We start from the raw sequence: 27,974 nt of genomic DNA on the forward strand, positions 1-27,974 counted from the left end.
GGCTCTAACTGTGTTTGCAGGTGTGGAAGTATGTGCAGGAAACATGAAGCCAGAACCACCTTCCACTCAGCAAAGCTTACCCCTAGCTCAATGCAGTAATTGAGGGTAGAAAGGCTCTGTGATTTTTGTTAATCTAGATCATGTGGAGGAGATATGCTCAGTTGCCTTCATTGCTTCTCCAGTGACCTGATGAGCCACAATAGGATGAAGGCATTGAACTTTGTAGCCAGCTGGCTGTTAGTTTTCTTCTTGATTTAGCCTTTCTACTAGTGAATTTCAAAGCTCCCATGTGTAAAGAGAAGAAAAAAATTACGGTGGTGTTTACCTGCCAAGTATTCCCCAGATCAGAGAGACTGACAGTGTTTTGTAACTGGCATGGAGCCAAGGATGCTACTAGGGGCCCAACAAAAACTGGCTCCACTGAAAGGTAAATATTTCATTTCATTTGCTAAGACTGGCAAGTTTAGTGCTCCTGAAAGTAAGAGGTTGATAATGCCAGCTAAATCTGGGAGTAGTTGAGGTAGATTAGGCCTTGTCTGCAGAGGTTTTCCAGTGCTCCATAATCTCACCCTGCCCTTCCCCTGCTAGGCTGTCACAAGGCTGTTTTGATGCACCTCATTTCTAGACTGCTACACTCATCACCTTGCCTGTATGTGGAGATCCAGGACCTAAAATGCACTTAATTCCTGATCTGCAACAGAACTGAGTAGGCACTGCATTGCATTTGTTATAAGAAAATCTTTTTACTTCAAAACCTCGGTTTCTCAATGGCAGGAAAATAGCAGGAATAATTTTCAGAAGCCAGGGAGCAGGAAATAAATTATACAGCAGCATATACCAGAAAAGAAGGAAGCCAAATGAACTTTGATAGTATTTGTAGAATAAAGTGAAGGAGCAAGAAGGCAGTGGGCTTTCTCTGTATAGCTATTATGCATGCTCATTTGGAATAATGTGCTTAGTTTTGGGCATTTGCCTAGCCCCAAATACTGATAAAGTGAAAAAAGTTCAGAGAAGAGCAATATACGATCAGAGGCCAGAAGAGACTGAGTTGAGGAAAAAGATGAAGGGAGTTAAGCGTGCTGAGGCTGGCTAAACTCGAAGGAGGCATAGCTGTAGTAGTGACGGTTTAGACCTGAAATACTAGGAGGGTCATGCAATAAAACAGAGAAAATATAAATTTAATTGGGAATCTCAGGGGAAATTCTTGACACTGAATGTGTACCTGCCTGTGGAGTTGTGCAGCCGAGAGTGTGACACATGGACTCCTCCAGCCACTGAAACGTGCTAATCCTGCGCCACAAGGAGATGAGTTGGATGCTTTTGCTCACATCTTTGTTTTTGAATAAAACTCTTGTAACAACATCAACTCTCTCAGTTGAAAGGGGGAATTGTAAGAATAGCAGAGGGGGACTCCTGACATTTGCTAGTAATTATGCACATTAAAATGTCCTGGGTTGCTTGAATTGTGCCTCTGGTAGCTATTACAGTTAACCTGTGAATGGATCTCAAATTGTAGTTAAATCCACAGAACTTTTCATATTCTTTGCCTAAACCAACTCAGTCCCAAGGCTTTTCACATGGACCTTGTACGCTTTCTGTTGTGTAATGGCACAAAGATACTGATGGTAAGAGCCTCTTGTGTAAGAGTAGCTTGAGCTTCTGGGAAAGCGGGGAGCTGAAGAACTAACGCTGAAACTATTACGAGATGCCTGCATCTGTGCCTGATCACTAAGAAGGGAGTGTTTGATTAATGGTCTGGGACAGAAACCCTCCTGCATCTCTGCAACACGTTCACTATGGGAGATTGTATTTGTCACTTTGAACTGGATTTGAACCCAGAATGCAGTTCCACACATTTGCTGTGCCAACACAGCCTTGACAGGCTACTCATTAACTTTAAAAGCTTCTCCTTGGCTTCTCTTGCAGAGCTGAAAAGCAGATTGCAGGCTAGGTGATGGCATCCTTGTTTTATACAGGCCAGCTGCTCTCTGCCCCTTCCCTGTCTCCAAGTACCTGCACTGTGGCAAGTTCTGGACAGCTCCCTGTGCCTCCAATGATCTCCAAAGTCCCAGGCAGAGCTCTTTTAGGAATACTAAAAATTCTTTGTCTGCCCCTGTTTTTTTTGAAAGCTACCTTTCTTGACCTTTGTATCATAGCTGCTGCTGCATGTTTCAGGGGCTTGCATTTCCAGCAATCAGAGCTACAGACCATGCTAAAATGTCTATTCCTGCTGACTAAACTGGACCAAAGTCACTCTTTCGTAGACAATCCTGATAACAGCAGAGGCCAGGAGCAAACCATTCTCAAAGACTTGTTGCTTTGTTTTTCAATTTTCAATTTATTGCTTTTGAAGCTGAGGGGAGGGAAAGAGGGAGAAAAGACAAAGAAAGGCCTTGAGGCAAGCGGCGCTGCGAGAGGCCCGACAGTCCTGCATCCCAGCCAGGCCCCCAGTGTCCTGGGCTTTGTCCCACTATGTTTATCATTGCTTCATAGCCAGCCCCAATCTAGGGCCTATTGTTAGGGATGGAAGAAGCATGTAGTGTGCCAAAGAAAATGTTCTGTGTTTTTCTGAGTGCCTGAACATAAGTCAGCAGGATGCTGGGAGCTGCCACACCAGACAGAATCATTAGTTACTATGCCAACTACTTTCTAGAAGCTGGTGCCCACCAAGGCTTTGTACTGAAAGCTTCCTGGACTTGTCATACCACCTGAATGCCCTGTGGGAAAGAAACGGCTGCCAAAGATTGTCTTGCATTCCATGGCAAGGTGCGAGCACTGATTTATAAATGCACTAGCTTCCCTTATTGCCAGCAATGGCCCTTGTTCATCCTTAGCTCTAGCCTTTACAGGAAAGGATGCAAAATACTTTCGTTGTCAGCTTGTTTCCTCATTTTAAAGGAAGATAATTCTTTTCTCAGTTTGCTAGACCTCCAGCTATACTGACTCCTGCTATGATCCTATCAGTTCTCACAAACTAAGCAGGGTTAAACATATTCTTCAAGATATTCTTCAAGAATGCTGAAGCATCATTTTCGTAAGTAATTTGAGCCTAGTTTGCATTGCCCTTCAATGAGATATAGACACTTTTCAAATGTTTCAAAAATGCCTGCTTAGTAAGTTATAGATGGGGAACACCAGTATACTTCATGAATTGGTATTGCTGCCTGCCACACAGGAGTTGATATCAAACGGGTGCCCAACTGTGCCATCGGAAGAAGGTTTCAGTTGAAATATAAATGAAAACCCTCTGTGTAATATTTATGATACTTAAAAATCCTTAAATGTTTTTTTGGGAATGTGGGAAGCTTTAAACCCACTTTATATCCAAGTTATACATTAAGAAATTATATTTTGAATCCCTTCTACTCCCCTGATTATTTCCTTGTTGTTTCACTTAAGTAAATATTTTTTCTTTGCCCTGTTCTCTGCTGTTGTCTTATTGTCCAGTATTACTCATCCCAGCAGTGGCTGTGTTGTAGTAGACCCTAGTTTCAGATGTTTGAATGAGTTACTTAGGAATGGTGGATGCTAGGAGAAGTCAGTAGTTGTCACCAGTGTCATTCTTTTATGGACTTGCTTTATGTCATATAGTTCTTTGTAACTACGAGATTCTCAGTGCGTGGTGTTCTGTGGTCTGGTCTTGTCTACAGCTTCAGTCCTTGGTATTACCTTCAAATCTGACTGAAGTGGGAACAGAAGCCAGCTCTCTCCTTTCTTCTAAGAGCTGACAACCACATCCTTTCTGCATGGAGGCCGGACTTCATTGAGCCTTTTTTTTTCTGTAGTCAATGAACAAATGTATTAGTACTTAGTATTTTAGTACACTAGCATTAGTTCCTAGTACAGGTGTACATAGTTGATTGCATAAGGGTTGCTTATATCAGAAAAAAGCTAATGAATTGGAAGAGATAACTAGAGCAGAAAGGGAATTGGGAACCAGAAAACCTGGAGACGAGTGCATGGTGTTCTAGCACTTTTAGGCTGGCTTGTGATCATAATAGCATGGAGATCCGTTGAAATTGGTCTCGGACACAAATGTGTATCTTTTGTGATGCAAAAAGCTGCAGCAGAGAGGTCTTATGCTGTCAGTGAAGAGGGAGAGGGAAATCTGGCCCAGGCTTTATGAAAACTACAGTTGAAAGAAAGGAACACAGTGGGTTTCTTGCCAAAAATACTGAGTAGCCCTAAGAGCTGCTGGAAGGACAGAATCTTGCTTACAAAGGATGGGCCATAATGCCAAGGCTGAGATTTCCTGTACATAGTGAAGGCCTGAATCCTGGCCAGGTCTCTAAACTAAGCAACTCATAAATAATCCTGAGCAAGCTGTGAGAAGATTGCTCACAACCAGCCTGGCTGACAGAACGAAACCCAATCTCTCCTGGTGGCACAGGCAGGAATTTCTGTTTCCCATTTGCGTGTGTATGCATCTATGCCTGTATCTGTCGTCTGTACATGTGAGCAAATGAATATTTAGTCAATCGTTAGCGTTCAAGCAATAATCCTGAATTGAAAACAAGTAGGTCTGTGTGTACTGACACTATGATCCTCATTTCCATTGGAGTTGTGGGGTTTTTCTGGTTATTTTTGGCTTTGCCTAAAACGGTGTGAGTTGTGAAAAAGCTTTTCCTTCAGTTTGGGGTATTTATATAGTCTCTCTACCATGTGAACTCTATAGTATCTATTAAGGTGGGAGGTTCTCTGTAGACTTTTTCCAGCCTTCATTATTGTGGTGAGCCTGTTGTAGAATTCCTTAAGCAGAAGAGCTAACTTCAGGAAGGGTGCAAAAGTGCTGTCATGCTTCGATAAGTCATCTGACAGGCAGAGACTGAGAATAGGAGCTGCACCATGACCCATTCCTGTGAGCATGGCAAACAGACTGAGAGCTGGAGCATGTCTCTGGCAGCAGCATGTTGAGTCTCAGATCCTAAGCCCTGTTCTCCTGTACTAGGGCAAGCTTTGCCTTAGGTGTAATATCAGCAACTTAATAACATGGGAACTTTCCAAAACTACAGATGAAACATCTCTCTATGAAAGTGATGCTAAGACTTGCAAATATGCAGGCTTTCTGTTGTCAAATATTTAATGCTTATATTATAAACGGTTCAAGTTTATATATAGTGAATTCATATTGATTTCCATCTATAAAGAACCAAACCCCATGGAAATTAAATGAAGCATATTCAATTCAGAAGGATTCTGCAGGCCATGAGAGTAAAGTCTACTCAGGCAAGCAACAGTGTTTTCAATATAGTATCTAGAAAAAAGTAAGTGCTGTTGTGCTGCATCACATGGAGAGAGAGTATTAGAACTACAGGGAGTTGTATACAACATGTCTACGCTGCAAGAAAATGTTAGCCAGTTTTTGTGGCTTTGGTTTTTTTTTTTTTAAATTTAGTTCTTCCTAGAGATTTAATAACATAGTTTCAACAGTGTTTTCCTAGGTAGTTTAAACCAAGCTTATCTGGCCAGTATTATATCCTAAAAAATTTATTTTGGGCTATAGATCATGTATTGGTTAAAACAGAAAAAGTGGATTAAAACAGGTTAGAAACTAAATGAAAGCATTCGAGAGGTCATTGAAGTGGGCTAAGGTTGGAGCAAGGCAGCAGTCCCAGTGCATATTTAAAAATTGGACCATCAGTCTTCAGTATTTGTATTTCCATAATAGTTAATCCTTTGCCAGATATCTCAAAACAAAAGAAATGAGGATCAAGGAAATGATACTAAAGTTTTGCAATTCAGTTAGTGGCCCTCACAGTACTACGGACTGCAGTCACTGTTCATCATCTCTGTGGCACAAAGCCAGTTTGGCTATCAGCAGGTCCAACTTTAGTGGAGTTTTCATTTACATCAGTTTTATCTCCTCCATTTCTTCTTGACTTTTATGTTTTAGAACAAATTGCTCAATCATTAGCTTCCCAAGCATTCTTTTGGATCAAAGGATAAAATTTATGCATTGCAGGTTCTGAGCTGGAGGTAGATATGAGAGAAGTTGGAGCAGACATTAGTTTCTAGAATTAATCATATAATGTGAACAAATACCTAAAAGAGTGCTTGACTAAATTCTCTAACTTCTGATTGAGACCTGAGACAGGTTTAGTTTCAGGCCCCTGATGCCTAAACAATACTGGTTGCATTTTTGCAGACCAGATGGACTATCTGGTTCAACGTCTTGCCCATGGAAGATTCTGTGGGAAGAACATTAGGTGATGTTATGGAATGGTGATACTTCCCCAATACTCTCTGGGACTTGGTAATCAGTGATTTTTCTGGCAAGGAGATGGTATCTTTGTATATGAACAGTGTTAGTGGCTCTTGCTTCTGAGAGTTTGCCTAATCATTTCTGAGCCCCTGTAAATTTTTGGCATCCTTAGCTTCCCAGTTAAACATCCACAGTTTAATTATGTGTTATGAGAAAAACTAGCTCCTTTTGTTGGTTTTAACCTGTCCACCTGATGACTTCATTTGGCTTTTCCTATGTCTTGCATTGTGAGCAGTGAGTAATTGTTCCATATTTTCCTTCTCCCTGAAGCTCATGATTTTGTAGATAATTTTCATATTTCCTTTCAGTTGTCCTTTTTCCAAGCTGAAGAGTCCTTATTTATTTAAGTCATTCCTCAATATATAAGCTGTTCCATACCTTTGATCATCTCTACAGCATTTCTTTGTACTTTTTCAAGTTCTGCTGTAGGCTTTTTGAAAAGGGGAAGAGGGGCAGAGATTAGAACTATCCTCAGTATGCAAGAGATGGATGCAATTTCGGTTTATATGGTAGTACAGTAGTGTTCTTGGGTTTGTTCCCTCTGTCTTTCCTAATAATTCCTAACACTGAGTTTGCTTTTTGAGAGTATTTTAGTGATGTTTTCATAGAAAAAACTATTATAGCTATAGTTATAAGGTCTCCTTCCTGCAGAGAAATAACTAGTTCAAGGTCCATCACTGAGTAAAACTAGGATTGTGTTTCCCTGGGTACATGACTTCGTAGTTATTAAATTGAATGTCATCTACCAATTTAATGTCTGATCATTCAGTAATGTGATGTTTTTTCACACTTCTCAGTGACTTTCAGTTTTTCAGCAGCAAACTTTTTTTTCACTCTTTTTTTACCAGATCACTTACAAATGTTTTGAACAGCAGAGACTGTTGTACAGATTCTTGTGGGACCCCAGTGGTAATCTCCTTCCATTGTGGAAACTGTCCATTTATCCATTTATTTTAGCTCTGGTTTCATGTGGTTTAGGTAGTTATTAAATCCCCTTTATCCTACGTTGGCTTGCTTTATTTAGGAGCATTTTGAATGAACTTACCAAATTTTCTCAACTGAGAAACTGCTGGTGTGAAAAAGTTACTCTAGCCAAATGGACAAATACGATTGTTTAGTTCAAAACAGAGGTATTGAAGATCATAATCTTTCAGTAGTACTGATGAGGAATTAATCAGGCTGTTTACTGAGCACTAACATGACTTTGATGGAGCTTCTGAAAGCTCTTCAGCTTTGTCTCTGGTGCAGCTGATGTTTCTTTCAAGGGCTGGTCTGCAGTAACCCCCAGCTATCTCCCAAAGGCTGCGTCCCAGTCCCAGCACAGTCCTTTGTGTTTTTCAGCTGTCAGCATGACCTGACTTTACTGGGAGGGTAACCGAGATTCCAGCTGCTTCACACAAGGGAAAAATCCAATGAATTTTAAGACCAGAATGGATAGTGGAGTCTGTATCTATGTGGTGGAAGGAGCAGATACTACCCCTGGGATGGGAGTTGAGTTCAGGTGTCAGCAACCTGCTGATAACTCATGTGGTGAGCTGGTGGGATTAGAGAGGAGACACCTGGGGATCGTTTCAAAGATTCCTTGTGCCTTGCCATGTCCTCCTTTTACGTTATGCTTTTTGTGGCATCCTGTGCCCAGTAGAGGACAGTGCTGGAGGCCAGCAACACACACACATCCATGGATCCAGAAATGAGCAATTGCAGGTAAAACCACAATAGGAGAGGATCATGACACCATTACTGAGGCAGAAGAGGGAAGGCAATTTCAGAAAAGGAAAGCAGCTCTCCTAAGGTTAACCACAAAGCCAGATTTGGACCTATACAACTTGGGTTTCAAGGCCTGAGTACTGTCAGCAACATTACGGTTGTCACTTTTCAAAGTACTGGTGAAAGGAAAAGAACCGAAGGACTGAGAATCTTGTAGCAAAAGGGAGCAGGGAGTGAGAGTCACTTATCCAGTGTTGCACTGGGGTACAATAGAAGCAAAGGACTGAGGAAGCATGGGTGGGATCCTTTGAATGGAGAAGTCTAGAGAAGGCTCCCTACAGCCAATTGCCCATAACAGCAAAAGTGGTAGTGGTGCTCCAAGCAGGAGGAGGATGCAGGGTGGAGATGCTGGCAGCTGAACTCCTTTTCCACTGGCTTGTCTTACTCCTCTGTTGCTGAGGAGCTGAGTATGGAGAGTGACCCTTTAGTGTTTAGAGTCCTTGTCCTCAATTTGCTTTGAAATGGATGCATTAGGTTATTTTTGAGGGAGAGTACATAAGGATGGCAGTTCTTCTGGTCTCGTTTGAAACATCCTTCTGAATATTTTTAGGGTTTGCTGTGATGATGAAGCTTGTGGGGGAAGGTGCAACACATTCAAGGGAAGCTGTGACATGTTCAAAGAATCTAGGTTGTAAGTTTTGATAGGATCCTGAAGCAAGGAGATTGCAGTTAGCTCGTGTTGGGTTTGTGTGGCAAGGTTTTGGTAGCGGGGGGGCTACAGGGGTGGCTTCTGTGAGAAGCTGCTAGAAGCTCCCCCTGTGTCTGACAGAGCCAATGCCAGCCGGCTCCAAGACAGACCCGCCGCTGGCCAAGGCCAAGCCAATCAGCGCCTCTGTGATAACATATTTAAGAAGGGAAGAAAAACAGTTAGAGCTTTTGCAGCCGGAGAGAGGAGCGAGAAGATGTAAGAAACTCTGCAGACACCAAGGTCAGTGCAGAAGGAGGGGGAGGAGGTGCTCCAGGCGCCGGAGCAGAGATCCCCCTGCAGCCCGTGGTGAAGACGATGGTGAAGCAGGCTGTCCCCCTGCAGCCCATGGAGGAAGGATGAGGGGGTGTAGAGATTCCACCTGCAGCCTGTGGAGGACCCCACGCTGGAGCAGGTGGAGGCACCCGAAGGAGGCTGTGGCCTGTGGGAAGCCCACGCTGGAGCAAGTTCCTGGCCAGACCTGTGGACCCGTGCAGAGGGGAGCCCACGCCAGGGCAGGTTTGCTGGCAGGACTTGTGACGCCGTGGGGGACCCCACGCTGGAGCAGTTTGCTCCTGAAGGTCTGCACCCCGTGGGAGAGACCCACACTGGAGCAGTTTGTGAAGGACTGTAGCCTGTGGGAGAGACTCACATTGGAGAAGTTTGTGAAGGACTGTCTCCCGTGAGAGGGACTCCATGCTGGAGCAGGGGAATGATGAGAGGAGTCCTCCCCCTGAGGATGAAGAAGCGGCAGAAACAACGTGTGATGAACTGACCGTAACCCCCATTCCCTGTCCCCCTGTGCCGCTGAGGGAGGAGGAGGTTGAAGCTGGGAGTGAAGTTGAGCCCGGGAAGATGGGAGGGGTGGGGGGAGGTGTTTTAAGATTTGATTTTATTTCTCATTCCTCTACTCTGTTTTGCTTAGTAATAAATTAGATGAATTCCCTCTCTAAGTTCAGTCTGTTTTGCTTGTGATGATAATTAGTGAGTGATCTCTCCCTGTCCTTATCTCGACCCACAAGCTTTTCATTATACTTTTTCTCCCCTGTCTAGTGAAGGAGGGGGGTGATAGAGCGGCTCTGGTGGGCACCTGCCCCCCAGCCAGGGTCAACCCACCACAGCTCCCTTGCCAAAACCATGACCTACACTTCAAATTATGGCATGAAATGAAAAAGACACTAGGTAACATCCCAGTTACTTATGACATGCATAAGAAATACAAGGGAAGTCTGCCCTGGGAATCCAAAGGAAATATTTGGAAAGAGTGGCTGAGAGAAACATAACACATCAGCAGAAACTTGGGAAGCTCAGGCATTGAGGCTTGAAGGTTTTATTAGCCAGAGTGTCAGGAGTCAGTGTGTCATATGGCATCCTGTCTTGTGAGCACAGGGTGTGTGGGTTGCAGAGCCATTGTAGCCTCTTCAGGACACCTTGTGGTCCTGTCAGTCTGCCACCTGCTCTCTGCAAAGCCCCTCAGCCTTGTGTAGAAGTGTGTTGGTGCTGCTTTCTCACTGAGGCTTACAAACTTCAAAGCAAGCCAGTGAGCTCCTGTTGGTACTTATCATGTTGCAGGCCACAGCTGAACTCCCACCGTATAAGCTTGGGTTGTTAAGAGCTCCTGCCTCTTTGCAGGAGGCCTTTTGTCCTCTGGGAAAGGCTTGCATTACTCTAGTGTTGAAGGAAATGAGCGTATCTTCAGTCCCCTCAGGTCTTTTGGATTGTGACTGTGTGGAGTCAGTACGTGCCCTAGTTGCAACCTCACCTTTATCCTCTCTGTGGATGTTGTACTGCACATCTGTATTCTATTCCACGCTCACTGCAGCACGTGTGTGCTTGCCGTAAGCCTTGTGTTAGTGTAGCAACAAAATCTCTACAAATCCAAATAAATAATTATCTCATTAGTGATGGGAATCCTTAGCTCTTTTCCTGCTGCAACTGCCTCTCTTCAATGCCTATTAGCCACAGACGTGCTCCAGTTTCAAGCTTTTCTTCTCTTTTCCTTTGCTCTCCTCAAGCATGGTGTTACAGCTAGTAACATAGTTCCAGCCTGGAATTCAAGAAAGTCCTTAGCAAGACAGCACTGGGCACCTCTGTCAGGTGTTGTGCTTGCTGGAACCCCTTAATACAAACTCATAGCTGGCTAAGTATTAAGGGATTTTTAGGAAGCAGCAGTGCCTTGTAAGCAGGAGTCCTTATAAGCAGAATGGTGAAAGCATGATGGCTTTTCTTTTCCCAGGTCTCCAGAGAATCGTCCTTTTGCCTGGGAGGGAGAGATGGAGAACAGTGTCTACAACAAGGTGACAGAGAGTCCGCTGGCACATCCCAACTATCAGCTCCATTTTGCTGTGCAGCAACTTCAGCAGCAGAAACTTCAGTCACGACAGCTGTTGGAGCAAAGCCAAACCCGGCACCAGGTAACTAAGAAAAAAATCCTGCCTGGGATGTAGCAGTGCTGACTGAGTCTTAGATGTGCAGAACCAACCCAGAGCTAGTACGTATGGCACAGCTTTTGTGAAGGAAGTAGCTGTTCAAGTCGGTTGCAACAAAACTAATATTAGCTGCAGTGATTTTGATAGCATTTTGATGCTGTAGTTCCCAATGGCTTCTTCCATGGCATTGGCATCCTCCTCCATTTGGCTACTGGCATGCTGCTGCTCGTGTTTCTGCACCATTGTAGGGCATCCCCTTACAGTGCCTCAGACAACCTTAGAACTGTCTACAATTTCTATATTTCTTTGTCACTTAATCTCATTGCAGATGAGACATTCCTGCTTTGACTTGAGTTCTTCTTGGGTAGTGCTTCAAGCTGGGTCGTTGTTGTATTTCAGTGTTTCTAAACATGGGGTCTTGAAATTGTGTTGGCAACTGTGTCCTCTGTGGCAAACAGACCCCATCAAGGCTTCATCTTGACTAAGTTCTCCTCCTCCTGGATGTCTTCTCATATGATGCAGTTATCAAAAGAGCTGTATGGTAATGAGACTCAAAAATTATTTAGGAGAATCTTCATTCTTTTGAAAAAAAATATTCATTTAGGAGCCTTCAGTGTGCAGGAGGCATGGCCACCGACCCTGATGCCAGATACATTTTCTCTGCAATGCTTAAAATCTTCTCCAGACCTCTTACACATCTTGTTATTACTACATTTAAGATCTCCTTTCACTGCTTTGCACAGAACTGTCTGATGGATACATGATACCTTTGTTACAACTGCAAGGAGAAAAGATGGGTTAAGTGTCCAAGAGCTGGAGAAAATAGGAAAAAGGGTTTGTATTACTGATGTTCTGGATGACACCTAGATGCCAAGGGTGGATCACTGTGTCTGGAACAGCATTTCCATCCTGCCTTGGGAATCTTCCAAGGTTACAATGAGTTCATTGATGTACTTGTTACCTTTCTTTGTTATTATGGAGAGAGAGGTGTGTTTTTTCTTCTGAGCGATGTCCAAAAGGCTTCCCTGCTAAAGGGAAGGAAGTCTTTGGGTGAACAAACCTTCACTCAAAAGAGATGGGTCTCCATTAGGAAGGAGCTATTTGCGGGGCAGTCTGACAGGACTGGACTCCAACAAAACCATGAACAGAGCTAACGTGCAGGTCTGAACACCCACTCTCCCTCCTGTGAAGCAGATGAGTCACTAGGGTCATTGAGAATAGGTTATAGGCAAAATCGCCCTCATTCTTTTCTGGGAGCATCTTGAAGGAGAGGCCCTTCTGCCTTTGCTCCTTGCACTCCTCCTTTCAAGGCCCTCACTTAGCCATGCAGTTTCCATCCCCAAATTACCTCACCTACAGTTGTCTTGCCCCCCCTCTGAGCAGGAGGTCTTCCTTTCATCTCCATCCAGGGGGCTCTGGGTGGGCAGCTGTGGCTGCTCATGAGCTCCTCATGAGCTCAGGAAAGGGCTGTAAGCTGGCTTGTGCCTGTGAGGAGGCTGGAGCTGGCCATGGGGCCTGGCTGAGCCCTCTTCTAATTGCTGACATTGAGCTGATGTTGTTCTTGGCCTGGTGCAGAGCCATTACTCAGGAGTTTCTGTTAAAGTGATTCTTTGTTAAACCTCCTCTCACCCCCACAACATCCCCCTCCTTTCTCTCCCTCCCTTCTCCTTCTGAGCCAAGCAGTTTGGAGTTGCAGTATTGATGCCATTGCCGTGCCACAGGACTCAGGCTGCACTGGAGTTGCTATTGATGAAGAAAGGTGTATTTGCTGAACATAGGGGCCTTCAGACTTTCTGTAGTGAAAACCACATCTTAAGAAAATTACTCTCTTGGACACTTCCTCTCCCACTAGACATTGTATGGAGCCAGCCAGACCTCCCCTTCCAGTCACAGTTCTGCTGATCCTCTGGTGCCCTTCCCAGTCACTGCACTACCCTCATCTTCATCTGTGTGTCCCATGTTCCCTCTCTGGTTTCCTGTCACTGACCTCTTCCTTCTGCTAGTTAGCTTCTCAGACTTCAGTCCTTTGCCTTGGCCTTTCCAAGTACTGCCTTCCCTGTTATGCTGCTTACACAGTCCCTGCCCTACATCTACTTCCTGCTCACACTGCTTTGACTTCCATCCCACCTTTTCCTGCTCGCCATCATTTGTCCTCTCTTTTTCCCTATAGTTGATGTAGCTTATCCAGCCTGCATGGTTTTAGCACATTTCCTAGTCAGTGTCACCTAAGCCACCTATCTCCCATTGTCTGCTCTTCCCTTTTTGTTCCTTCCCACATATTGAGATCTACACCATCCTTTGTTGTCTTGCCTGCTACACTCAAGTTCCTCAGCCTCCTCTCAACAGAAGAAATAGATCGCAAAAACCGGAAGGCCTATCACTTGAAAGTGTGTCATGATCTCTCTACTCTGGGGAATGCATGCAGGATATCTCCAAGCCTGTTTCGTCTGGTTGTTCAAGTTGTTCTTACGATTGGAAGGCAGGTTAGCCATTTGTCAGTAGCTGAAAGGCATTTATTAACACATCTCAAGGCACACCCTGAGTATGGCATGACCATACAACATGACTAGATGCCAGTCTTACCTTCTCTCTGTGACAAATGGACTAGTCATATATATATGGATAGCATGTGAACAAGTAACAAGCACCATGATCAATAACACAGGGAAATGCTTCTGTCTCTATATTAACCAGTTAACCAGTATGTTAGAGATGAGGTGGATGCATTGGAAAGCATGGAAGTTCCTAGTGAAGTACTTCCGTAATAGGAATTCCCCCATCTGCCATGCAGTGGATGTATCTTATCGTGAAGGCTTATTGCATACTTCTTTGTGGCAGCACCCAGTCTTGGTTGAGCACTTTCCAGACACTTAAGAATGATGATTTCTCCCCCAGGCATTTAACAATTTGCAACACAGCAAATACTGTGTAGGTGGAGGAAGAGGAATAATAACCAACATTTTCACTCATTGTACATGGAAGTTAGTTCACACAGTGTAGTATGGTGGAAATAGAGCTTTGATGCCAGAACAGGTACTTCATTCCCTGCAAAACCACCAAACTGACTGGATAAGAATCTGACAAACAAATGGAGGCAGTGATAGGGCCCGGGAACAGAGACAATACAGAGCCTGAGAAAAGAGAAAAAAATAGAAAGGGGCAGAGTTTGAAAGTGGAGACGAGAAGCTTAAATCTGATATCAACAAAATCAAGGAACAAGAATTACAAAATCAAACCAAAAGACAAGAAAAACAGGCTTACAGCAGTATTTTTAATGTTTAAAGGAGACTTCATGTGACACATTATGACCTAGATGTTTGTATCACTGCTGCAGTTGGCAAGGCAGTTAATATACCATCATTGTTTATTCTCTAATTGTTTCCTGTACTGGAAAGATGCCATTAGCTATTAGAGAGGTTCTTCCTTCTCTATGCAGCTATGTTCTGTCTGCTTAGCCTAGCATCTATTGGGTTTAGAATTTTATGCCAAACATTTCACATGGGAAACAAGCTAAATTAAAACAAGATAAGTACGGTTGTATAGTGGAATGATCCCCATCAGTCCTGCTTATATCAAAAAAGCTCATGTTAAACAAGACATGTCATGTTGATGAGTTGAGTGGTCAGTTATGATCACATTTTCAATCAGAATTTTAAGTAGATTTTCTGCTATAATACATAATCTTAAATAATTTTCTTCTCAATTATTTAAAAATGGTATGTTGTCTGAAATATCCCTCATTTTATGAAGTTCAGCAATTTTTTTTTCCTTTAATGTATGTGACTCTCTTCTGAATTCCCTACAGTTTATGTAGATCTGACTGAGAATGTTGAGAATTCAGAATAATATTCCTAGTATTCCTAGAACTATATTATTCCTGCCTGAGGACACAGGACCTCTTTGAATGCAGCCTTAAACATCATTAAACTGTTTTCTAAACTATTATATATTGGATTGCTGTCAGATTTGCAGTCTCTCTCCCCCTTCAACAGTCTCTTGTTCATTCTTGTATTGCAGTTTTCTCCCTCAGATTGTTTTCCCACTAAATGTGCTAACTGCCATTTTTCCTATTTGAGTCTTGTGATACTGATGAGTCAAAGTCTCAGTCTAAGTAAAGCAGAACAACTGTTCTGAAAGCAGTAGTCTCTGCTGATTTATACCAGCTGAAATTTTGTCCCCATGTTTCTGATCCTGTCACTATTATTAGAATTATGGTAACACCCAGATGTATTAAGTATCCTTCCAATACAATGCTATGGCCCAGAGAGCTCCCAGTACCAAGAGAGAGAGGCAAAGGAGAAGGCACCAAGTCAACTCTTTTTAGTATATTTTAGTCTAGTTCTGAAGAATTTACCAAGGAAGACATGCTTGAGGACAGCCTGGGCATACCATGAATTTGCTCCTCCTCTTTAAACTTCTTGATGACCCCAAGATGCTCCTCTTACTACAGTTTAACACTATGGCAGTTAATAGTACATTTTGAGCCTGTTCTTTATTGCCACTTTGTGAATTTTCAACTGAACTGATTGTTGCATCCAAATGGATTTAACTGAATGCATTAATATGTGTTCAAAAGAATCTCCACTAAACAATTTATATGACTCCAAAGGTCTTCCAAGCCTTTTAATTCTCTGTATTTTAGCAATGTCATCTGAAATGCAGTTGCTTTAGAAAAGTGGTGGGTTTTATTTTGTTGGGTTTGCTTTTTTTCTTCTTTTTTAACTTAAATCCTTGTCATTGTTTATTGCTTATAAACATCTCAGTTTCCAGCGCTAGTGATTTGGAACTAGCTACATGGATCTTTATGCAATACACGTGTGTGCATGTGTATGTGTCTGTCGGTTCTAATACACTGCTGAGTCTATCATCGTTTTCAAACTTGTTGATCCAATTTAAACTGAATGACTATGGGATAGAAATCTCAAAGCTATATTTCATATAAATTTCATGAAAATAGCGAGCTATATATCTGGAAATGGGGATTCAACTGCTGTTGCCATTAAGGCAAAGGCTCTAGCATGAGGCCGCTCCTAATTAGACAGTAGAAAATCAACACAAGAATGCCCCAAACCCACAAAAAGAGGCATAATTTGGGGCATGCTTTATATTAGATACTGTAAGATTCAGCCCCAAGACAGATTCACAGGAAATGAGCTTCATTACCTCCTCTGGTCACAGAATGAACATGTTTTTGCTTGCAACATTTGTTCCATTACTGTGCTAGGGATGGGTGTTAGATACAGGGATGGTAAGTGCCAGGAACATTCTTTCTGTTTTTGAAGATCGTTAATATATATCTGCTTTTCTTCAAAGTACTACAGTACCTCCCTGCTTTTAATCATGAGCAACTCGAGCTCAGCTGCTGCTGGCTAAGACTCTTAGATGTGCATCGTCCTTACTGACAAGCTGTACATGTTGAGATTTTCTAATTAAAACCTACTATTTTTGCACAGGTAACACTTCGTGTATGGTGTTCATGTGTAGATGTGGAAGCAAGGAGAGGTGTGATCTAATGAGGCAAATACAGGATTGGGAGTCAGGATTGTCTCTGAGCTCTCAACCTAGCTTTTCATATTGCTTCAGTCTGTGGCTTAAGGAGAATTGCTCTCTGTCATTGCTAACGTTCTTCATGTGCAAGACGGGGTTAACGCTGTCCTACGTCCCCAGAGAATTTCACAAGAGAATTAACTCAGTAATGCTTTACCTGAGTTTTAGCTAAAAACTCTCATTGTGTTCTAAGTATTTTTCAGATTTGTAGCCCTAAGAACTTGTCAGGGAAGCAAATGTCTCTTCAACATCAAGTTAAATCTGCCAGCCTGGGACGTGTGGCTCAAAGTTTTTTACTTGCAGCAGCAATAGTTGTAGGATGCTACCTGCTTCAGGACTGCCTCTGTAAGGGTTTGTCAAGGCTTCTGTTCTCCATAGATCCTGAGCCTTCAGAATCCTGAGTGATGAGGTCTGTCTCCTACTTTTTGGATGTGCTGAAATCTCTTCCCAACCCTTCCTGTGTGTGGTCAGGCCCTGCTCTCCCCAGCTGCCCTCTTTATTTGCACAGTAGCTTCTCCTGGTTTCCTGTCCTGTCCCCATGGGTTCACAGCAGGGTGGTATGCTTTGTAGCTGAATCCAGAAGCCATGGCCCGTGTCAGCTTCCAGTCTCCCCATCCTTGCCTGGAAGGCAGCCAGAATCTCAGCACAGTGTGGAGACAAAGGCCTTTTTGGAAGTCTGTTACCCCCAAGAAAAACATCCATGACCCTTCTTTAGGCAGGGCTCAGCCCAGCTTTTGCTGATCGGGCTTTGTTAGAGCATCCATGCTTGCTGTTTTTTCAGAGTCATGGACCTCCTTGCCAATGCATGTTAACACAGGGAAGGGGTTAAGACTATGCTTTATGGACTCCAGGATCTTAGTGATTTTAATAACAAGAAAAAGAACCTACAGGAAATATGCATAATATCAAACAGAGTACAATGAAATGTCACCCCTGAATAAGAAGGGGGTGTAGTCTCCATCCCAACCCCATGATGTGTCAGACTCGAAGACGCAAGAGACTAAACCAAGCTCCATTTTAGTTTGTTTTGCTGGGGGGAGGTGGGGTGTGACTGCTATTTTCCAGACTTCTGCACTTGTACCAGCTACTTACTCAAAATCTGAAAGCTGCTATCAAGGTAAAGCTTCAGGGAAGGGAGAGGTTAAGAAGGATTGAGAGCTCAAGGGCATCTTGTCAGTGAGCTCTAGTTAGGACACAGGCCTGTTTTGGCTCCTGCACTTCCTTTTCTCCCTAGAGCTCTGCCTGTCAGAAACGCCTTCCCACACACCACTGCCCTGCCATTTGCCAGAGAATTGCGGGGGAGAGGGGCTTTTCCTGTCTGTGTGCTGAGACTCAGCCAGCCCTCAGACTGTGGTTTTCTCTGGAGCCTGGAGCCCACTCACTGTGGCTTTGTGTGTTTTTCACCAGAGAAGAAACTGAGGACAAACGCAGTGAAGGGCACTGCTCCCAGGGTCACGCTGAGGTGACTGGCGAGTGCTCAGCTATTCCCCTCATCTCCTATCACTGACCTCTAGCTGCCAAACTACACGTTATGGTATTGCCTCTACCCTGAGAATCTGACTGACTTCGAGGAAAGACAAGGCAGAACTCCCAGCAGGTTGCTCCTTTCTGAAAAGAGTTGAGTAGTTTGCAGAGCTCCCATAGGGAACAGTTCCCCACTCCCTGCTTTGCCAGTCTCCACTGTTCAGTTCTCCAGTGTCTCATAATATGCAGATCCTTTTGTTCCCTGTGATGAATCTCCAACATATTCTCCCACCTGCTATAAGAATAGAAATATTTTCTGTTCCCTGGTATTACTGGGGATTTCCTTTTTGTCAGCTGCTGACCTCAAGCCCCTTTTTTCAGAGAAGGTACCCTAGAGCCTTTTTGTTATTCCAAGCACCTCCAGGGTTAGACTGAAGAACTGGCATTGCAACATCTTCTATAACCTTTTTCTTTCCTAGAACTGTGTCTCAATCCCACCTCCTACACAAAGAATAATTTAGCAAGATAAATGCAGAAAGTCAGTCAAATCAGTAAAAGCTTTACTACTTTGTGGATGGGAGCCCACTGCAAGATTAGATTGAGGATAGGATCTCTTGTTTTTCAATCGAAAATAGTATCATTCTGTGGTAGTAATGAGCTTGTCTGCCTTCCTAGAAGGTAGTCCCAGCTTCTAAGGGTATAAAATTCGGCTCTAAAAACTACTTCACTGACTTGACCACTTAACTCTTCTTTTTATGCGTGGGACTGTCCCTGGAGCCCTGGGGTTGCCTTCACCAGGCAGATGATATCCCACACAAAAATGTCACCCACCTCCGTTAGCGCTCTCAGCAATATTCAGAGAGGTAATTGCCAGTTACTATGGTATCTTTTTTTTTTTCCTACCAGGCTCTCTTTGCCAACTACTCACAATCCAGCACCAGCCATATATCTATGCCAGCTGGCTCTGATGCCCGCAAGACATCAAGTGCCACTTCTAGTATCCAGAAGGCAGCCAGTTTGCACAAAGTGATGCCATCCCAGAATACGCCTTCTCAGCTGGTTCCAAAGCCTCCAGCAAACCACAGGCAGGCAGTGGTCAGAAAGGCTGCAGCCCAGAGGATTTCCAAGTAAGTTTTATCTCTTCCCATCCATAACAGGGAGTTGCCACTGGTTCCCCTGAGAAGGAATATCGAAGAAGAACCTATCTACATGCAAGTCTGACATAGATTTTGTTTATTTTTTTTTTTTGGCTATGCTGTTCAAGATAAATCTCAGAGTAACCTGAGCTATGTGTAGTGAAATAGGTGTGCACTGGGTTACAGTTTCATGTTTCACAATAGTAAGGTAGGTAAGACTGTAACATCATACAAACATGAGGGCATAGGAACAACTGCCAGATTGAATCAGAAAAGTATCTGATCTGGGGCGGGATTCAGTTACCTAAATAGAGGTTGCTAGTGACATTTTAGATGCCCAGGGCTATTCCACCTGACCTCTAGCTGCTGCTCCAGATGAACACAAGTCTTCTGTAGGTCTTGTGTTGTATCTGCCAGTCCCATGCAGATGTCTGAAATAACTTGAGAATACCAAGTATGGTACTAGACATCTATGTTCAGTCACTTGCGTCATTCCCTCAGTATTTAACCTTTGATGGGGGCTAGAATCTGGTGGATCAGAAAAGGCTGCCAAAAACACCTCCATACCCCCAAAAAACCCATTATCTTTAAGAAGCTAATCTGCCCTTAAGCAAAGTTTCCCCATAAATTTAACACATGACTGACTTTTGCCTTCAAGCACAAGTGTTTATTTCATTTAAAGTGTTTATATTGTGCCTAATGTAACAATAGCTTTCCCATTATCTGTAGAAATCCTTCTTTTAACTTTTACTGAGCTATATAGTGCTTGCCATTCTAAGGTAGATGGATTTGGCGTGTGTTATTTTTAAAAACAAACAAAAAAATTCACCATTAAATGTTGCTTACTGGTTTTAAGTTTCCTTCATTTCCATTTCTTGGTATGTCTTCTCTCTTGTGCATTATGAGAGAACGTGAGCAAGACTTCTGGGTTTTCTTCTTATCCTTCACCTTTTTGGGTAGCTTCCTTAGCTCTCTGTGTATCTCCTCCTAAAAGACAGACTGCTTTAGATGCCTTCATCAGGTTTTTCCTCATATATCCTCAGACTTGTTTCATCTCTGAATACTGAAGGGCAAAAATTGCATTCATAACTTCCTCCCTTATACTCTACAGCCAGAAGAGTTGTAAAGCTTTCAGAGCAGTTTCCTGTGAGGTTTCCTTATTCTGTGTTCCCTTCCTCCTTAAATAGAGATGTTTTAGTAAAAGATCACTGATGAAAGGCACCTGATGAAGATGCTAGGGCACTGTCAGTGTGTGCGGATCATATCTGGAACTGTAAGGCATATTTAAGGAGCTTGGACAGAACTGCTTTGGGGAAGCTTGTGTATTTCCTGCCTGTATTCGCGCTATCTTAAGAGATAGCACGCTGAATTAATTCACCAAAACTATTTAAAAAGAAAACAAGATGTTAGTAGACTTTGTCAACTCAGCAAATGCAGATGTGAGCATCAGGTCCGGCAGGTATATGCTGGTGGGTTTGCCATCTGATTTCTTTTATGTTGGGTAGCTTATGTTAGTACAGGTGACAGGCTATGTCAGTGGGTTTCTCTGCCGGGCCGTAGGGATGTGTATTTGAAGATGCCGGTGTGCTGTGCTCACTTCTTGGCAGAGGAAATGTTTATTCTTGTGAGATGGAATTGCAGCTCCTTGGACAGACTTTACTTTGCTGCATTTTTGTGGTTTCTGCTCTGTGACAGGCAGGAGTGTGGGAAAACCGGAAAAAGTTCAGCACCAAAAATGCACAGAAGGGGGAAAAAAAGCAAAAGATTCCTTCAGAATTTCAGAAAACTAATCCAAGTATTGAAGGCTGCAAGGAGCCACTCTGGAAATACTTTCCAAGTTGCCTTTCAGTCTCCAGCACGAGGCTCCAAACCCATTCTTGCCATTCATGGGATCTTGCAGTAACATTTTTTCACTTACATGGAAAACAGCAGTGCCCAGCTATATTTCCAGCATACTGAGAGCTGATCATTTAAAAACTGCTATGTCTCTGTCTAATTTAATCCATTCATTGTCAGGAAAAGACGAGAAATGCATTGACAGAGGAGAGTGACTGGAGAGAAGCCTCTGCATCAAAAGATTGTAGATTAGAGAAGAAAAAGATGGTTTGCATGCTCCATCCTGTTCTTTACAGTCCCTGGTTATTCTGTACAAAGTATTCTCGGACACTGTGTGTAGTCTACTTTGAAAACACTCCAGTGGCAGAAAGCCCACCATGTGCTATAGAAGACTATTTAAGAATCTAGACAACCTTATTATCAGAAAGTTTCTCCTGATGTGCAATCTGAATTTTTCCGTTGTTTCATCCTGTTGTACCTTGTTCTTCCTTCCTGAACCACCCTAAACACTTTCCCTTGCAAATACTTTCCATCTTTTGAATATCCTACTTCTTGGAGTATCCTCATGTTGCTTAGACTTGTTGAGGTTTTGTTAACCTCAGATAGTAGTTCCACCTGCCAAGTCCTTAATTGCCTTGAATTTACTGTATTTTCTTCAGTTTGTCAGAGTGTTTGCATTGTGGCACCCAGAATTGTGCTTTTCCAGTGTGGGGCTACCATATCCTTAGGTTATGACATGGCAAATATCACTCTCCTTAACATCTAATCTAATTTTGGCTTTTTGGCTGCTTCATTTCTCTGTCAGGTCATTTTTTATTTGCTGCCCACTCTCACCCCTAATACTTGCTGGCTGTTTTCCTGATCTCTTTCCTCAAAGAAGATCTCAGTGCTATATATTATTTCCACAAGACTCACTGAAACTAATCCCATTCTGTTCAAAAGCTCTTGTGTCTTTTTTTTTTTTCCCCCCCTCATATATTTCAGTAAGCCAGACCTTATTTCTCTGTCTGCTCTTGCACCACCTGGCTTTTGTTTAACATCTTAATAAAGATCATCTTTTTAAAGTTGTTTGTAGAATTTCTCCAGCGACTGGACTGTGAAGACAAACTAAAATCAACTTTGTCTCTTTGACCTATCTCTTCTTTGCATGCGTTATCAATTCTCTCCCAGCCAGCACACGTGGCTTCCAGAAGAGGAAGAAAAGAAGTAGAAAACTCAACTACAAACAGAATGAGATGCTAAAGATGAACATTACTGACTAATTCAAAAAGTATCTAGTAACTTGGACACTTCCCTGGCTAAAACATAAAGGAAAACAGTAATGAAACAGCTAGACAATTCAGTCTTGTCTTTTCAGTTCCTGGCCCCTCTTGTTTTCTCAGTCTCTCAACTTGTAAAAGGTGGTAGGTTGACTTTGTAATGGATTGTGTCCAAAGCAGACTCCTTGCTTAAGCTAACAGAGTGGAAAACCGGGGCCCACATTAAGGCGTGGAAAAAGACTAACTGGGAGAAACAGTTTAATATGTAGTTCTATGCTGAAATGTAGCCCCATAAAATGGTCTCATGGGGCTCCATAGTTTTGATTAAATATGCTCATATCACAAGTAGAAAGATAGTTTTTGAATAGCTAACACAACAAACTCTTCTTTCTTTCCAAGAGTCAAACAGGGTCCTTTCCACTGCTCATGTTGCCGCTGCTGTCGGCAGGTCTGTGAACCACGAAGAGACCTGCTGAGAGCAACGTTTTGAGACAGAGATCACAGATATAGTATTCATAAGCCGTGGAATGAAGCAGATGTCCCTGGAAAGCAGCATTTGGTGTATCAAATATTCACATTACAGATGACAGCATGCAAAGTAGAAAAATATATTAGCTCAACTGTTAGAACCTAGAGTGAACTGGTACAGGTGGTAACCAGAAAATCTTTCTGCTTTTAGGAATGACAAGTCACAATAAACATGTATTTTTATGCTATCATTCCTATAGTAATTTTTCAGAAACTTGCTCACTAACTATGCAGCAAGTACAGCAAGGCCTTGAACAGAACTATCACTCAAAGAAAAGATCTCAGAAAAATTCAGCTGTCAATGTTAGACCAGTGAATATAAAGAGAGGAAATGCCAGGTAGAGAAAAGGAACATATAGTTCAAGATGTTATCAGGGAGAGAGAGAGCCCAAGAAGATCACAGAGTTTACCAGCAATAGACTGGATCATCACAAACTATTGGGGAGGTTGATCAACATGATGAAATTTCTTGTACTGAACTTCTCTGTAAATGTCATTGCCAACAACTCTGTTCAGGAAGCCTGTTGAAATGAATATTCCCTTCAAGTCCTAACATCACAGCACAAAATCTTTCTACCTTGTTGTTGTTCTGTGTATTTTCTTTGTATGGTGCCAGCAGCAGAAGAGCCAAAGTTCTGCTCTATTGTAACTAGTACAGAAATAGGGTAGAGGTGATGCATTTCTCCAGGGTTCAGGAAACCCATCCCACGGCAGGGTGGAGTCCTGACTGCAGTTGGATACAGCAGTTGCCAGCTGTTCTAGGACAGGCTGGCCAAGCCTGGCAAATGTGCCAAAAGTAGAATGATGGCCACAGAGCAAGCCCTGTAAAACACTATGGTTCCGGTTTGCAACCTCTCTTTTCCATGTATGCTTATTCATAGGCACACGTGAAGTGTCTTAAGTGAGCCAGGTACATCATGCATACAAACTGAGTGCTCACTGAAAAGAGGACAGGCAGCAGGAGAGCAAGCACGTAACTGTTAGTGGAATCACTTTCACTTTTTTGCTACTGCTGTACTGCGGCACGCTTGTTTTTTTTAGCTCCTGAGCATCTGGGTTAATCAGGCTGCCTGACCCTTAGATGTTTTTGGCAGCAAAAGCAGTGCATCTGAGAGGCATGCCTTGATTTAACACCCTGACACAGCTGGGCTCACTAGGCCCGTAGCTCTTAGCCTTTGGCTAGCCTCAGATCATACACACAGATACACATGTGGAAAGACCCTGTCCAAGAGCAACAAAGAGGAACAAGCCTCCCTGGCTCTGGGTCTTCACTTCCCTGTTGCTGTCCTCTTGTCAAACCTGGGCTTTTTGTGATGTGCATTTATTAGTGTCAGTTCTGTCCTCCCTGGACCGTTAGATGCATTCATAGCATCCCTGGAATAGGTTGTTAAAAGTGTTCAAAATTTAGTCAAGAAAGTATTTTTTGTCACCTGTGGAACAAGAGCATCCTCCAAATTTGCAGTCTAAGGCTGGGCAGCTTAGGGCTGGTTTAATGCTTAAATGAAGGAAGTCAGTATCAGTTTCAGGGAGGGGTTAGCTGTATAAGAGATAGAAAAGGGCAATGACAGATATTTAAGTGCAGGGGATAGTGGTTTTGTTAGTATTGAAGAAGAAGAGAACATAACAATGGATTGCACTGGAGAAGTGGAAGCAAAACCAACACAGGCATTAAAAGCAGGAAACTGAGAAAGGCAGTAGGGTTTTGGCCAACCCAAGGAAGAAGAAAGTGGAAAGGGATTAAATTAGTTTAAATATGATCTGGCACTGGAGCTTCCATCAGTACAGCAGAGAGAACTTGAGGGGTGAGCTTAGTGTGGTGGGAGATCTATGACCCATAAGCAGATCTGAGAATGAGTTGTGTGGAGGTGATGGTTGAAACTGCAAGAATCAAGGTACAGTGTAGGTAGGCAGAAAAGAAGAAGGGCAAGTCTGTAAAGAGAAAGAAATGCTCTAAATGTAAACCACCCTTTAAGGTAGAAGTGTGACTGTCCCCTGTTTTGGGGGGTTTTTGTTTGCTTTTTTTTGTTTTGGTTTTTTGTTATTGTTGTTTGTGTTGGTGTTGTACTTGCTGGCAGTCTTGATGACATTTTCAACCACTAGTCTTGCATTCTACCTACAGAAGGGTGAGCTGAATTTGGCTGTCAGTTGTGCTGCGTTAACAAAGTGGACAAGCTAATCACGAGCATGGAATCTCTATGTAAGAAGCATAAAGATCCATCTGGATTCTCAGCTCCCAAAAGGACCATGCAGTATCAGCAGCAAAAGAAACCATAAGTACAGATCCAAAATTCTCTCCAAGAGACAATAAACATAGAAACAGGCACCTCATTTGACAATAGGATTTCAAATTATGGCTGACTGAAGTAAGGGGTTGTGTTTTGCAAATGTCATATCTGCATTCCTCTCCCTTCCTGTATGAACTCCAATTTATTTCACTAAAATTCAAGTGAGATAAAATACAGGAGTCCCTCACTGGCCTTCTAGCTGCCAGAAGCACCTGGATTATTGGCAACTTGCTGACTTTGAAATCCGAAAGCAAAGGGTTTCAGACAAAACTATAGAAACTGCACACATGTGCCTGGGTCTGTTAGTCATCAGGGCACCACATGGGGATTGGAGATTACAGTGCTTTTCTGGGGAAGAGCTCACAGTAACTGTGTAACACTGCAGAGCAGAAGGAGTGAAGAAGGACTCTGGCAGAGAGACAGGAGTGTACACACAGGAGTCTGGAGTGATCAGAATAGAATTGGGCAGGAAGGAAGAAAGGCAAGGAGGGATAAGGAGAAGACAACAAACCAGGAATAGATGGATCAATTGTATAGATTCTAAGGACAAAGTAGATCATTGCAGCTGTATAGCTTGACCTTGCCTTGTGAGTAGACCCATTTTTCATGTAGGAGGGCATGGTCTCAGTTTGGTAATGAATCTTTATAACAGTTAAAGGAAGTGCAGTTGTAGTCCACAGAATATAATTTTGCTGTAACTCAGATGCTGAAATAAATGCAGGAGGATTTGTATAAAGTATCTGCTTGAGAATTGGCCCTGGAATACTAGAGGTTAAATGCATCCTGTGGGTCTCAGTTTCCAAGACAAATGAGAAATCTTGCCTAAATGAGCTGTGTCTGCTGAGACAAAATGCAAGGACTTAACTTTTGAATGTAGTGTGTTTTTGCCAGCATGTGCATTTCTGTTCTAAGGTTGCTTAATAATTTCACTTTGAATCACTGGAATGAAGTGACTGCAGCATTACTAGTTGAGTTGTGCTTTGGTGGTCCAATGCCATTTACTATCTCCTTTATCCTCCAGAATCAGCTTCTAAGGCATGTGGGACAATTAAGTGTTTTAGGCACATCGAGGTCTTGCTAGTGGCTTGAGTATTCATCTGTTGTGCTCTGCCTTTTTGGAGTCATTTGCTGTCACTGCCTTTTTCATACCATTTTCAGGCACAACTTCGTAGCTATGGTCCCAGTGAGATTACTTAAACTAGGAGAATTCTCAGTTTTTTGTTCGAGACTTATTTTTCCTTGGTATGTCCCTTCTTATCTCTGTCTAATTTAATGCTTTTACCTGTTAGGGTGACCTCCACTGAAAGGCAACCAAATGGATTCGAGAACAGCCTTCACAGTGCTGCATCCTGTGAGCCAGGGACAAATTCCACAGGTGAGTGCCAGTGCGGAAGACCAGGAAAGTGGGAGTGGGCATGCTGGGATGTTTTCCTCTTTCTCAAGAACTGGCAAGGAAGAAACTTTCTCAGCAAGAAGAAGAAGAAACACAGCTGCCTACTCTGCATGTAGTGGTTCCTAGGTAACAGTCTGGGTTCAGCTGTGCAGGGGATTTATTCCTCCTGGGATTAAAAAGACTAAACAGAAGGGAGTGAAGGCTGAGTTTCATAGAAAGAGTTGGAAGAGGAAGATCCCTAAAAATGTGGCTGGGAAGAAAGACTTGGCTAAAATGGCCCCTCTTTGCTTTAGGCTTTGGCTCAAAGATGCTCTGTTGTTTAAGCTTGGCCTGTAATAAAGGGCCAGGACATTCTTGACATTTTTCTTCGGTCTTGCAGAAAAGCCCCTTAGTTCAGAAAGACATAGTTGAGACTTGTGGATCAGCTGCCTAGTGAAGTCAATCAGTAGAGGTGAAAGTTCCCAAAGGAAAATCACTGAGACTTATAGAATCAAATCTTCATAATTCCTTAGTGGCTAATTAATTCAAACAGGTTTATCTTCTGTTAAGGTCTCAATCCATTTTTCATTGATGCTGACCTATTAGCAGGTAGAGTGTAGTCTTGATGAACCCATATTACGCATGGCCCACAGTAATTTGTGATGATGCTGTAATGGAATATATGGACAAATTAGGGTCTAGAATGCTTTAAAAAATTATGTTTCTGACCTTTTGTTTTGCTGTGAAACCCCTGAAAACATGAGTATCACTAATGCAGGGATCTCTGTGTTTTCACAGGCTGAAAGAAAAGTTTGCGTAGGGGTGAACTACCCAACTCATCTCTTGAATATTTAGCTCCGAAACTTAAAGATGACATTTCCATTATTAACGTCAGTGATTTTATTGCTGATCCTCTAGCACAAACATTCAGCTAATGCACTTATCGTACAGTCCCAAACTGCCTCCCACGCTTTACCACCTGCCAAAAACTCCAGTTATCCTACCAGAAATTTTATAGGGTGAATAGCCATAGTCAATAAAAAAGACCCTACAGCACATTGGAATGTGACAGTGTAGGAATGGAATATAATGAGATTATCAAAATAAATAAAATTATGTCAACACTGTAGTATATGTATAGTTGAGGCAAAAGTTCTGTTCTACTGTATAGTTCAAGTTGAGTTTTTAGTACAGTATATAAAGCAAGGTTACACATAAATTTACAAGTAAATGCAAAAATGGAGTTCTCAATATATTGACCAAACTGGTTTGCTGAGTGGACTTACATGAAGGTGTTTGTGTGCTGAATTCTGCCACCTTTTTCACAGTTTTAAGAGCGCTCTCACAGTTGCCACGGTCTAATTTTAACCTCTGCAAGAGCTTCTCTCTGTCTCCTCTGGATAC

At 42.8% G+C, this 27,974-nt stretch overlaps 1 protein-coding gene across 3 annotated transcripts in view; it reads left to right on the forward strand.

The window, feature by feature from the left end:
• Nucleotides 1-27,974, forward strand: part of TTLL5 (tubulin tyrosine ligase like 5) — a 150,404-nt gene that overhangs the window by 105,374 nt on the left and 17,056 nt on the right. For all 3 annotated transcript variants that reach the window (XM_054827980.1, XM_054827979.1, XM_054827981.1), the window contains 3 exons: nt 10,951-11,128; nt 19,061-19,281; nt 26,488-26,573. In XM_054827980.1, coding sequence (XP_054683955.1) covers nt 10,951-11,128; nt 19,061-19,281; nt 26,488-26,573 — 485 coding nt within the window. The remainder of the gene's footprint in view (nt 1-10,950; nt 11,129-19,060; nt 19,282-26,487; nt 26,574-27,974) is intronic.

This window comes from Grus americana, chromosome 5 (assembly GCF_028858705.1).
Source record: "Grus americana isolate bGruAme1 chromosome 5, bGruAme1.mat, whole genome shotgun sequence".
Classification (NCBI taxonomy): domain Eukaryota; kingdom Metazoa; phylum Chordata; class Aves; order Gruiformes; family Gruidae; genus Grus; species Grus americana.